At 50.6% G+C, this 12,958-nt stretch overlaps 1 protein-coding gene across 2 annotated transcripts; it reads right to left on the bottom strand.

The window, feature by feature from the left end:
• Nucleotides 1–251: 251 nt before the first annotated feature.
• On the bottom strand, nucleotides 252–11,314 carry RHBDD2 (rhomboid domain containing 2). Of its 2 annotated transcripts, none has more exons than XM_044002002.1 (4): nucleotides 10,942–11,314; nucleotides 8,973–9,380; nucleotides 2,230–2,380; nucleotides 252–962 (listed from the first exon to the last, which is right to left on the bottom strand). In XM_044002002.1, exons 1-4 carry the CDS (start codon nucleotides 11,159–11,161, stop codon nucleotides 605–607), a joined length of 1,137 nt encoding a protein of 378 aa, XP_043857937.1. In that variant the 5' UTR covers nucleotides 11,162–11,314; the 3' UTR covers nucleotides 252–604. The 2 variants fall into 2 exon arrangements, with proteins under 2 accessions (XP_043857937.1, XP_043857938.1); XM_044002003.1 differs by having other exon boundaries at nucleotides 252–712; nucleotides 10,942–11,309.
• Nucleotides 11,315–12,958: the final 1,644 nt, after the last annotated feature.

Below are 12,958 nucleotides of genomic sequence, written 5' to 3'. Positions count from 1 at the left end.
AAAGGAAAAGTGCCCTACATTGATCCCTGCTCTTTCCAGTCTTTCCTGAAGATAAAACCGCAGACGGCAAAGCCTCGAGTAAACAGAGAATCATTCCCTTCTTGGGCTGGGGATTTTACTTCTGTCAATGCAATCCTGGTAATGAGCCCTCCCTGAGCCCCTCCAAGCCAGGTTGTGCCCTCTGGCCAGGGTTCAGTGTTCTAGCCCTCCTTCTCAACCAACTAAAAAAGAAACCAAGCGTCAAGCACCTGTGTTGGATCTTTATATTTTTAATAAAAAATAATTAACACAGTACATTGGTCCAAACTCCCAGGGATCATGCTTTACTATAAAATTTCTGTTGACCTAGCTCATTAGCTGTAGGCCAGAAAAGGTTGGGAGAACGTGGTGTGATGGTCTGAGAGATGAAGGGCAAAGGTACACACACACAAGAGCTATTACACAAAACATCAAAGAGAAATGCAAAGAGAAGCAACCAGTGGCCACACAGGAGCTTTAGCCCAGAAGGGACAGGATGCTGTGGTGCCTTCACCCGTGAAGTCTCCTGGTGGACGGGACAAGGACTCAGATGTGGTGAGTCGAGGCTGCTCTCCTCGAGAGGTTGTCATTGCACCTGGACCCTTGACCCCTCCGCGAGCGCTGAGACTGCGCTGTCCCCCAGGATCGGCTGCCCTGGCCCTTGGCAGACTGGAGGCTGTGGCGGGCAGCTCCCCTGGGAAGGGCAGGAGACAGCGGGGTACAAGTTAGAGGAGACAGGAGCAAAGCCCAAGGGGCTCTGTACATAACACTGGCCAGAAGCTGAGTGGTAGGGAGGTGGGGCAGGTGGGCTTCTAGCATCATTGTTTGGCCAGGGTCCCAATCTCTGGGTGTTGTCATGTTGCTGCATCTGAATGACCTGGAGGGTCGGCATGGGGTAAGAGTGATAACTCTGTGTAGGGTAGGATCCTGGGACTGGATTAATCCTAAAATGGGCCAAGAGAAAGAAGTAGTCATTACATTTGACACTGATAAGTACAAATAGCTCCAAAAAGAAAAGGGGATCAAGTCCTTGGGTACTAGTATATATTTAGGCTATAGACATACACATCAATATGCCAGTGCCCAGGGGCTTTTATATATATATATGAATATATAGGTATAGATACAGAGACATATCTATATCTATATAATGTTTTGTGAATGCAGTTTGATGGTCCTTTTCACCGACTACTCCTCATTGCCAAATGTAGAGAACAGGAGGTCTCCATAATGGGAGAGAGGCCCAGAGAAGGTGGTGGCTTCCTCGAGGTCCCATGAATCAGTGGGGGAAGCAGCAACTGGCAGCCAGTCATTGGCTTTAGGTCTGTAACTAAGCTGACCAGCCCCATTACTTCTCAAGGGACAAGGAGAAAGGAATTTGAGAGTTTCTGGAAGCTCGACCTACTCACATGCAGCCAGACTGTCCGGCTGTGGGAAAAGGGGGAATAGGAACAAAAATTCAGCCACAAACCCAAGTGGAGCCGGCCATTTTAAGGGTCTCCTCCCTCCAGGCTCACTCCCAGAGTTAGGAACCAGAAGTATAGTGGACAAGTTTGCTCTGCTCTTCTTCCCCTCCCTGCTCCCACAGGGAGAGGGTCTCATGGCCCACACTGCCAAAGCTTGTTGGGCAATGAGGAATGAGGAGTCCCCGACTCAGCCAGGGTCTTGGAGTCCAGGACCCACTAGCCGGCCATGTGCCCCACGTGGCCCACAGTGATGGGCTTACGGAGCCAAGGGGTATACCCACTTGGCTCTTTTGTCAGGATTTGAAAAAAAAAAAGGCTGCTGCTGGGGAGACAGGAGAAAAATTCTGCACATACTCTAGCCCAGAGAGGATCAGAACAGGGCAGGAAGGCAGTTGTCAGGAAAGCATTCCACTGCCTGTCCCCACTGCTAACCTACTCACCTGCCTCGAAACCCAACCCACTGAAGGGGTGGAGGCCGCTCCAGAGGAAGGCAGACACGTCCCAAACCTCAGCCTGGGTTTTTCCTGCTTCGTCCACCTCAGGATTTGGTTCAGAGTGCACTGGAGCATTTCTGAATCCCCCCCTCTTCTCCCAGGGCTTTCACGAGACTCATCAAAGACTAGGACGTCCTGGCACAGGTTTCCAAAGCCCCCAGTCCCAGAGGTGGACCCCATAGTCCTCATCCATCCCCACTCCCCTTACCCAGAGGCCACACCAACCACACCCGGGAAGGTCAGCTACTTACTTCCTGGTCTGCACAGCTCTTCTTTCAGCTGAAGATCCTGAAACGTAGTTGAGCACCGTGGCCCGCCTCAACAGACTGAAGGGGAACTTCTGATCTAGTTTCAGTGCAACTGACTCGGAGAGATCAAAGTATGAGCAGTAACCAAGCCCATCTGAAGCAGTGGGTTAAGAATAGTGAAAGCATGTGGTGGAGGCCCTAAAATGCTCCCCATCCCAGGAGAAGCACTTGTGCTGGTTTAGTGCTCTCAAGTTTACTGGTCAAGCAGACAGAACTTGGCCAGGTTAGGAGTCAGCAAGACCTGGGGCTTCAAATTCCCCTCGAGCAGTTCTCAAAGACTTAAGTCACCCTGTCGTGCACCTCTGATCATCTTCATGGCACACAATGAAATTACAGATCCTTGGACGTCCTGACTCCTGAGTCTAAAGGAGTGTCTTCCCTCAACAATAACCGGATGAAACTTCTTGGCCCCACTGTGTGCTGGCACAGGGATCCCATGTTAGGGTGTGAAGCTAGGCAGAGGGAGAGGATCAGAGCTATCCCATCCTCTCTAACTCTACTCAGTGTGGCCCGCAATGGATCCCCAACGAGTTGACCCCCTGACCAGATCCTACAACAACTGACATTAGGCAGCAGTGCAAGGGGAGCTGGAAAGTCCCCACTACTTTTCGGAGGGCCCTGAAAGCCTTCTCCTGTCTTTGAGTGGACGTGAACCATCCCAGAATGCATCAGAGCCCACCTCCCCTGGGTGCTGGCCTGGGCTACTCCCTGAACTCTTACCCAGTCAGCAAGCTGCTGCTGCCCAGCTACCATGTTAACGCACTCCCCCCTCAGGTGCCTGTCCCTGACCCAACCCGGGGTTGTATCATCCACCACAACTGGCAAAAAATCCCTTCTCTACAAAATTATTTATGATTGAGGATCATTGCTGGGGCCGTGGGGGAACGAGGGGAGGAGGGGGAATACAGATCAACAGGGCAAACAAGAGAACTGTTGGCTAGCTGAGTGTACAGGAAGAAGGCCTGGGCTAGATGCCCTGAGCTGGGGGACTCTGTGGAGGCCAGGCCCTTCTTGGAACCCGTTTCCTTCTCTAGAAATACGGTTGAATTAGATCGTCTCTGAGGTTCCTTCCACATCTACATCTGTGATCTAACTGGGCTGGAACACAGGACAGGAAGATGTCATGGCCACGCTTCTGCCCATTTGTGAGGGGGTAGGGAGATGTGGGTGAGGGCAAACGCGTGTTGGTGCTAACAGGAAAATTCCAGGGCAGGAGGGAAGAACTCCTGATTCAGAATGTAGCTGGTTCCCCAAGATTTCCCTTGGGCTTCTCTATCACCCTCAAGCATCTTCATTCATTTTACTGGCTTCAACTATTACCTCTGAGTAGATGCTCCCAACTGGTGTCCCTGCATTAATCTCTCTCCTTAAGCTTACAATGCACACCCTTATCTTCCAGATGGACACCTCCCCACCTCGATGTCCCACCAGAACATCCAACTCCACAGGTTCACAACACCCCCCCATCCCCACTTCCCTCACCAGTCTCCTGAGCACCCAGGCCCAGGTTAATTCCTGTCCTACTGATATGCACATTCCAAGTTTTGTAAATCCTTCCTCTCCCAGTCCACTCAATGGCCCCTCACTCAAATCTTCATCCTTCCTCACCTGGTCTATGACAAGTCACCTAACTGGAGTCTCCCTAAACAGTGCAATCTTTTATTATAAATCTGATAATCATTAACACACGTCCGTGTGCAAAGCAAAGAAGCCTGCGTATGCAAACAAGAATCGCTGTTCCACCCAGCTTTTTTAAAGTAAGCTTTACATCTAACATGGCAGTTCCCACAGTGCCCTGCCTGCCAGCATACCTGTTTCCTTCTGTGTAATTTTAAAATGACTTATTGATGGAGAGTAAACTTTCCAGTGATTCTCTCTAATTACTCATCAATCTGCATTAGCTCTTTCCAATTACCTAAGAAATAGTCCTCAAAGGATCAGCATCACAGGCCTTCCCCAAGGGCCGGCAGGCTTTTTTTCTGCTTCATTTGGCTGACTTGCCCCCTCCAGCCAAATCTCATGGCTGATCTGGCACTTGCCTTGACCTTCCCACTTAGACAATCTCCCTCACTTGGCGCCTCCGCCAGCTCTCTTCCCCGTTTCTAGCTGGAGAAATTCTTCAAGGGCTGTCACCTTCTCCGTGTAAGCTTTCTCTGGTCTCTCCTTTCTCAAGTCTCTCAGAATGCCATTTATCTCTCCCATAACCTCTGGACAGGGGCTAGACCTCCGATTTCACTGCAATGGTGTGCTTCCAGATGAAGACTCAGGCTGGCAACATCTCTGCAACTTATCATCTTAGAACACTGGCGAATGACACACCCAGGGTCACACAGTCAGTATATCAGAGGTCTGACTAGACCCAGGACCTGCTAGTTCTAGGTTGGCTATTTATGTCCTAACTTGTATGAAAATGATTTGTGTGCATGTCCCTCCAACTAGATTGTAAATGTATTTGCTTAATTCTAATCTCTCCCAACTCTGAGGGTCAGGGAGAGATGAGCTAGACTAGGATGGGGTAGAGCTACCAGTTGAGTCTGGGGCTGCCTCCATCCAACCCGCTTACAGATAAAAGGCCCCATGTTCCATCAGGCCATAAGAGAGCACACTCTAGTACAAGACGGAAGAGTGGCCGCAAGTATCATGTGCCACCCTCCCTCATCCCACCCGTGTATGTAAACTATCAATCAGTTGGGACTCAGAAGCTAAACAGATCTCCAACCTTTTAGTCTAAGAGCCCCCTTCTGCTCTTAAAAATTACTGAGGATCCCCAAAGAGCTTTGTTTATGTGAATTATACCTACTAATCTTTATCAAATTAGCAATTAAAACGTCTCAGTATTATTATGAAAATAGTTGGCTTTAGGACCCCAAGGGGTCCCCATTTGGACAATGACTGGCCTGGATGGAAGCACTTTTCCTAAGAAGACTTTCTTCTGTAGAGGACAATTAGGGAACAGGAGTGAATGAGCTGGACATGAGGGTTTGGTTATTTCAGTCGGATTCCCCTGAGGGCAATGGCCCATCCAGACCCCAAAGAGAGGCCAATTTAGCCTGTTCTGAGGCTTCCCAGAGGGGAAGGAGGGAGAAGTGGAGGCAGGTGCATACTCTGTCCTTGAATACACAATGAGCTTTGAAGAGCTCCAGTCGGGGGAAAGGCCCTGGAAAAAATGATTACATAGGAGGATCCTCTGGCAGGCAGCCTCACAATCATTCTCTTGCAAATATAACTTCCTCTATCCTTGCAGCCTATAAATAGACCCTTCTCTCCCTCCCTTTCAAAACATTCTCCCTTGACCCCACCACACTTTCAAGCTCTGTCCTTGTGTTCAGTCAAATTCTTAGAAAAAGCTGTTTATACTTGTTGCTTTTTCTTTATTCTTCTCTCATTCACTACCAGACCCTTTGAAATATTGCTCCCACCCTTCACTTGACTCAAACTGCTCCAGCCCAATTTACCAGCCATCTTGTCCCTGGCAAAACCAGGCTTTTCTCAGGCCTCATGACTTCTCTGTAGCCTCTGATACTTTTGACTTTCCTCTCCCTCCTAGACACGCTCCCCTGAACTGCTGGGAAACTACTCTGTCTGAGCAGCTCTTCCTGCCTGCCCACTCCTGCTCTTTCTCGGATCATCATTTGGACCTCAGCCCCTAAGAGTGGGTGCAGAGCAAGGCTTTGTTCCGGGTCCTCCTCTCTCTCATCTCATCAGTTCCCATGGATTCAATTATCATCTCCCTGGAAAAGACTCTCAGCTCTAGACAGCCAGCTCTGCGTAACCATCTGCTTATTAAACACTCCAAACTGCATGATCCAAGAGAGGCTCAAACTCTACATGCCTGAACAGATCTCATTTAAACTTCCCTAGCCTCTGCTGAATGCCACCATCCTTCCAGTGCCCCAGCTTTGGAATCTTTCTCACCTACATCCATCCAGCTATTTGCCAAGTCTGATCCAAATTTCTCATCTGCCCCTTTATTTCCACTCACTCTTCTTACTTGGACCATCTCAATAGGCTACTAATTAACCTCTCTGCATCCAGTCTCTCCCTTCTGCAATTTATATTCTTCATCCTAGGGGACCACAACATACCCCCTCAAATAGCCTCATTTCTTAATCCAAATGGAACTTATGCCTACCACAGCAACCAAGATGGCAGACCACACCTTTGATCTTGCTATGATGCACAAGTGTTTCACATCTATGTTCATGAGCTCTGAATTCCTTTATCTCATGTTGTTAGTCCACTCTTCCCTTTCAACTCTAAGCCCTGTTCTTGGTCCTCACAAGTCCCAGTTCTTCTCAGGCCATCAGACTTGTACTAGTTCCACCTCCTCTTCCCCAATCCCACCCCTGGGTGAACCAGTGTATTGCACAATGTCCTATTGAAGATTTTATCCTGCTAAATAAACCCCAGCATTAGTCCCACCATTGGAGGCTTTTGCTCCTGGTCACTTGCCCCAAGTAACCCAAGCTGGTGAAACAGACCAAACTGTGCTCCTTGGGTCCACCACGTATTGATGCTACACAATTCGAAGCAGGGAATCCCTTTACACTTCCCCAATCGGCTCACTGTCCCCCCACGACAGTGGCTTCTCCAAATCCCTTTATCCCCCCTCAAACCTTCCATTCTCTCAAACCTTCTTTTCAAACCTTCTTTCTCTCAGACATCTCCTTCCACTATCCCGAGTGACCCTTCTCCTTGTCAAGGCCAGCACCCTCATTCTCTGAGGCTTCTCCAGTAGATCTCTATTGGAGAAGTCTCAGAGAATGAGGTCGCTGGCCTTGATGAGGACATCATGCCCCCCTCTCTCACTAACCTCCAATCAATCACTCCCGGTCTGCTGGTTGCTTTCCTATTACCTATAAACATTCTTGAAAAATGCCCCTTTGACCCACCCACCTCCACTATGGGTCTGCATCTCTGCTCCTTTTTGTGGCTACTCTCCTTGCAAAGGCCACCCACGACAGGTGCCTCTACTTCCTTTCCTCTTATTTATTCTCTTCTGATGTCACCGTTCCTTTTTCTACTGTCCCTCATCACTGCTCTTTCCAAAGTCACCAAAGGTCTCGTAATCAAATCCAACGGACTTTTCTCAGTGCTTCGTCTCTACCACCTCGGACAGGGTTAAAGATCCTTTTTTTTTTCCCCCAGGGCAATGAGGGTCAAGTGACTTGCCCAGGGTCACACAGCTGGTAAGTGTCAAGTGTCTGAGGCCAGATTTGAACTCAGGTCCTCCTGAATCCAGGGCCGGTGCTTTATCCACTGCGCCACCCAGCTGTCCCAGTGTTCCTTTTTCTTGACCCTCTCTTCTCTGGAGGCTTCCATGACACCCCTCCTTCCTGATTCTCCTCCCACCTGTCTGACCACTCCTTCTGAGTTTCCTTTCCTGGATCTTTGTCTGCTGGGGCTCTGTCCTGGGCCCTCTATTCTTCTCCCTCTGTATGATTTCATTTGGTGATGGCCTCATCTCCCACAGATTCAACAATTGCTTCTATGCTGATAATTCTCTCATCTAGATCTGGTTCTTAACCTCTCTGCTGACCTCTAGTTTTCTATCTCCAGCTACCAACACTGAATGTCCAGTAGACATCTTAATTAAACTCAACATGTCAAAATTGGAATTTGATGCCTTTTTGCCCAAACCCTTCCCTCTCCCTAACTTTCCCATGAACTCAGGGGTTGTCTTCAGCTCCTCCCTCTCTCGCTGACCCCACATCCATTCATTGTCACGTCCTGTCATTTCTACCGTTTGTTACTTCTCTCACATATGCCCCCTTCTCTCCCTGGAGGTTGCCCTGACCCCAGTGCAGGCTCTCAATCACCTAATACTGCAATGGTCAGCTGGCTAGTCTCCCTGCCTTCAGCCTGTTCCTACTCCAATCCATCCTCGACTCAGTTGTCAAATCGATCTTCCTCAAGGGCAAGCCTGCTCACAGCATCCTCCCAGCCCCAGTCGATTCACGTCAATGGCTCCCTGTTGCCCTCAGGATTGTTTTATCGCTGGTGTTCAGCACAGGGCTTGGCACGCAGTAGGCACGTAATAAATACTGACATGACACTGGCACCAAAGTGATGGGCCTAGAGCACAAGGCTCCCATGACTCCCTACCACCTCCAGTCTCCCTTTCTAGACTGATCGCAAACACATTCTAGGGTCCAGTCCAAATGGGCCCACAGGCATGCCCTCTCTCCTGTCTGTAGGCCTTTGCATGGGTTGACCCCTATCCCAGGAAGGCCCTCCTTACTTGCTGGGCTCCCCTCCTGAAAATCTCAAGCAGCGGCCTTCTCCAAAACGTCCGCTAGTGCCCCTCCCCTAGGAGTTACCTATTTGGGTACCTGCCGTCTCCCCTGATAGAACAGAATCTCCCTGAGAACTGCAGTAGTTTCATTTTTGTCTGTCTTTGGTGCCTAGCACGGGAGGAGATTCATAAATGCTTACTGACTGGGCAGGACGACTCTCCTTAAAAGCTCAAAGGACGCACCCTCATCTGCCTCACATCCTTCCTCTTGGTATCAGTCAGCTTCATCAATCCCCTATAAAGCAGGAAGGAAGAGAGGATAAGGGAGTTACTCCAGGCTGCACCCCAGTATTAATCGGGGAATCCAGCCCACTCTCCACTTACTGCACTGCCCTGCCCACCAAGACTAGCACGTTCCACTTTTCACTAAGCCCCCTTTTTATAAGGATACAAATAAAGCCAATGAAGAGTCCACAGATGTTGCTGAGGAAAGAGGTTTGGGGGATAAACCAGGAGGCAAATAACAGAATCCAAGGTATCACCGAGGCAGACACGGGGACCCCAAAGAACAAAGTTCTTCTCATTCTAGTACGGATGGAGCTGACACCCAACATGGCAAAAGCCACTGGAGTGAAGCCCCTGGGGTCTTCTACCCCTCCAAAGCCAGCCAGAGCCCAGAGGGTTTCCAGGAGAACGAAGAGAAGGGCAGAAAAGAAAGCGAAGACCAGGGTGAAGAAACTGTGGCGCACAGTGCCTACGCTCTTCTCAAAGCTGCCAGCAAAGCGCCAGATGATGACGAGGCCCGAGAGCAAGGAGAGAGGATGCTCATAGACCAGAATGTAGGTTACCAGCCTGTGAACTGAGAAGGCCATTGGTTTAGGGAGACAAGGGTGGGGCTCTCTGGAAGAGGGTGGTCAAGAAGGATAATGAGGAAGCAAACCAAGGGCAATGGCCCAACTGTGAGGAGGACTGAAGGCAGGGGCAGATGGTTCTAAGCCCTCCTCTGTCCTGGACTCAACCAGTCTTTCACCTCCAAGCACCTCCATTCCTCAAGTGAAGCAAACCACATTTTTGGCACAGGGAAGTCTGGGTCTGCCAGGTGCTGACCTACCTCCCAGGGGTATGAGGTTCAATTAATTATGATTGCTTCAGGGGGGACTGAGTGGGTAAGTCACTGTGTGCCAGTCTCCTCAGCTGAGGTTATTCTGACCTCTCCTCACATAGCAACTGTTTAAGGAAGAAAAAAAATGACCATGAAAATGACCAGGTGGCAGCTCTCAAGGCTGGAGAAATACTTAGGAACAATATCAGTGGGGCTACCACGCATCTTCCGGGAGTGCTTGGTCCAGTCTTGCAAATGTCCACTGGCCTTGCTAGGACAAGGATCTATGTAGAGAAGGGATAGCAAATAATGCCCTTCTCAAAAATCCTTAAATCAAACAGGAGCTTAAAATCCACCAAGAATTCCCTATTTCCTACTCCCTCCAACAACCTACAGCCCAGGGGGTGTCTTTAAGTCAACATTTTTGTTTCCTCTAATCAATGGAAGGTGTGAACTGTAAACAGGAGAAGGACAGAATAGCTTTAGCTAGTGCTCTGCACCAGCAGGTGAGGTGGTACTGCCTACCTCTAGTATGAAGTGGACAACAGGTACCTGGACAGGGAGCATGAAGAAGATGGACTCCTACTCATTCAGTCCTTTCAGAGTTGAGGATGGGCAAGAGAATGGAAAGGGCAGAGATGATTTCGTGAGAGACAGGAATGAAGTGGACTTCCTAAGGGGAGACAGGCATGCGGGCGGGGTTGGAGTGGCATGGATGGGCGGAAAGGACTGGGTGAGGGATAAGGGAGGAGTAAGCTAGAGGGAGATGGGTGAAGAGGGCAGGCTCTAATTTCGGTAAGGATGGAGAGGGTGGAGTGGGGCTGGATGTGACGAAGATAAAGGAGGGGGATGGATGAATGGAGAAAGGCACGGGGTGGGCCTAGAGGAAGGATGAGGCAGGAGGATGTGGGAGGGAGCGAACGAGATGGGGGGATGAGTGACAGGGTGGGAGTGGGCAGCCAAGGGGGTCAAGGAGAGCGAGTTCATAGGAAGGGAAGAAGGACGAAGATGAGTGGTTTGGGGTCGGGATGAGGGGATGACGGGGTTGGGGGCGGCCGAAGTGTGGGGGCGTGGATGTGTGGTTGACAGGTGACGGAGGGGCGGGGCTGTCCGAAGGTCGGGATGGGGGAAGGGCGAGGATGGATCGCGATCGCGGGGTGGGGATGTGCGGCTGGAGGGGGGGAGGGGCGTGGATTGTGGTGACAGGTGGGGGAGGGGCAGGGCTCGGAGTTAGGGCGGGGTGCGGGAGTGGGGGAGGGGGTCATGGAACCCCCCCTCCCCCGGGGCGGGGCCCGGCAAGGGGCGACAGCTCTCTCACCTTCCCAGTCTCGCCGCAAGGCCGCAGGCCGCAGGGCTAGGCCCGAGGGGGGCAGCGGCACCTCGGGCTCCCCGGGCGGCGGCGGCGGGGGCGGCAGCAGGAGTCGGGGCGCGGACACGAGCAGGGACAGTAGCGCCGTGAGGAAGGAGGCGGACGGTACCTCGGGGCACCGGCCTCCCCCGGCAGCCGCCCCCGCCGCCACGGCCGCCCCCGCCGCCATTCTCCCCGAGCTCGCGCCGCAACCACTTCCGCCTTCGGCTCCAAGTCCTTCGGTCTGCTTCCGGGCAGCCGGGCCCGTCGCCCAGGCGACCAGGGTGGGGAAGCCACCCTGAAGCCTCGCCCCTTAGGAGCCGGAGCGACGCGCGCTAAGCAGGCTGGGGCGCTTGCGCACGGACCGCTTCTGCGAGCCTTCTCCCAGAGCAGTTTGATGTGCATGCGCACGACTAGGTTGGGGCCTGCCTTGAAGGAACATGGCTGTGTATGCCGAGGCAGCTGGTGCGCCTGCGCGGGGGGTGGGTTGGGTCGGGGTGGGACAGGTTTTCTGCCCAAGGATAAAGAGTCCGAGGAACACCTCCCCTGGGGCGAGCTGCGGGGGGGCTTACCTTGCACGAACTGCGCTTGCGCCTGCCTCCCTCCCGCTACAGACTCAGGGGCTGTCCAGCTGGACAGCGATTTTATGGGGGGGGGGGGGGGGAGAGATGCGCCCTTTGTTCCGTGGAATCCCAGGATCTCAAAGTTGAATGTTATTAATATTAAGAATATTTATTAATTAACACAGAACTTTCCAGGCCACTCATAACAAGACAAGGATCTCTTCTACCGTATACCTGACAAACGGTTATCCAATTAACAAGCATTTATTAAGTGCCTACTGTGTGCCAGGGACCGTGGATGGTAGTAACAAAGAAATCCCTACCCTAAGGGGCTGACTTTCTAATGAGGGAGACAAGTGCATATGAAAATATATACAGTATAAAAATATATACACGTGTGTGTACATATATATGTAGATATGTGTGTGTGTATATAATACATATATAATATACAAAGTCGTTAAATACCAGGTAGTCTGGGAGGGCGGGCTCTAGCAATGGCAGACGGGGAGGGGGAGGTAGAGGAGGAGCAGCAGAAACGGGTCCAGGGATGCATCTTCAAGGAAGAGAGGGATTTCCTGAGGCGCAAGAAAAGAGGGAGCATCAGGACAAAGGCATGGAGCTGGGGGATAGTGTCGTGTTCCAGAACAAAGAGAAGGCCAGTCTGGAAGGAATGAAGAGTGTGAAGTGAGCGTGACATCCGACGATGCTGACAAGATAGGTCGGTACTCCTTCCTGTAGCACTTTAAAAGCCCAATAGAGGAATTCATCTCTTCATTCATTCATTTATTGAGGATTTTTTTTTTATCCTAGAGGCAATAGGGAGTTTACTGAGAAGGAGAATCACAAGGTCAGCTCTGTCCTTAAGGAAAATTATTTTGGTAGCAGAGTTCAGTGGTGAGAGACTCAATCAGAGAAACTAGTTAGGCAACTGTCACAATAATCTAGGTGAGAAGCAATGAGGGTCTCAAAAAGGTGTGCCAGTAGAGTAGAGTAGGGCAGATGTTATGGAGGTCGTGATTGGATACTTGGGGTGGGACAATGAGGAATCCAGAATAATGCCAAGATTATCAACTTGAGACACTGGGAGGAAGGTGGTGTCTTTGACAGAAATAAGATTGTTTGGAAGAGCAGAGGGTTTGGGGAAAAGTTATTGAGTTCAGTTTGAGACTTATGACTTTAATATAACTACAGGACATCCCGCAAATGTCCACTAGATGATCTGAAACTGTAGCTTAGAGAAGAAAAAGGCTGTCTATATGGATAAAGGAATTATCTTCGGAGGGATGACAGTTATACCCAAAGGACCTGATGAAGTTACCAAGGGAGAAAGTATAAAGGGCCTTACCTCACATACAAAAATAAGGTCAAAATTGGTACATGATTTAGACATAAAAGGTGATATGAGAGGCAAGGAATAGTTT

The sequence above is a fragment of the Dromiciops gliroides genome, chromosome 4, assembly GCF_019393635.1.
Source record: "Dromiciops gliroides isolate mDroGli1 chromosome 4, mDroGli1.pri, whole genome shotgun sequence".
NCBI lineage: Eukaryota > Metazoa > Chordata > Mammalia > Microbiotheria > Microbiotheriidae > Dromiciops > Dromiciops gliroides.
This window is presented reverse-complemented; position numbering and strand designations above follow the sequence as displayed.

Excerpts from the sequence above, each read along its gene's own strand:
- RHBDD2 (XM_044002002.1), bottom strand. The coding sequence starts at position 11,161 with ATGGCGGCGGGGGCGGCCGTGGCGGCGGGGGCGGCTGCCGGGGGAGGC. Across the intron at positions 2,381-8,972 it reads ACTCTTCATTGGCTTTATTT|ATGGGCTTGGTTACTGCTCA; the intron begins GTATCCTTATAA and ends CCACTGCTTCAG. Across the intron at positions 963-2,229 it reads AGAGCTGTGCAGACCAGGAA|GATTAATCCAGTCCCAGGAT; the intron begins GTAAGTAGCTGA and ends GGCCCATTTTAG.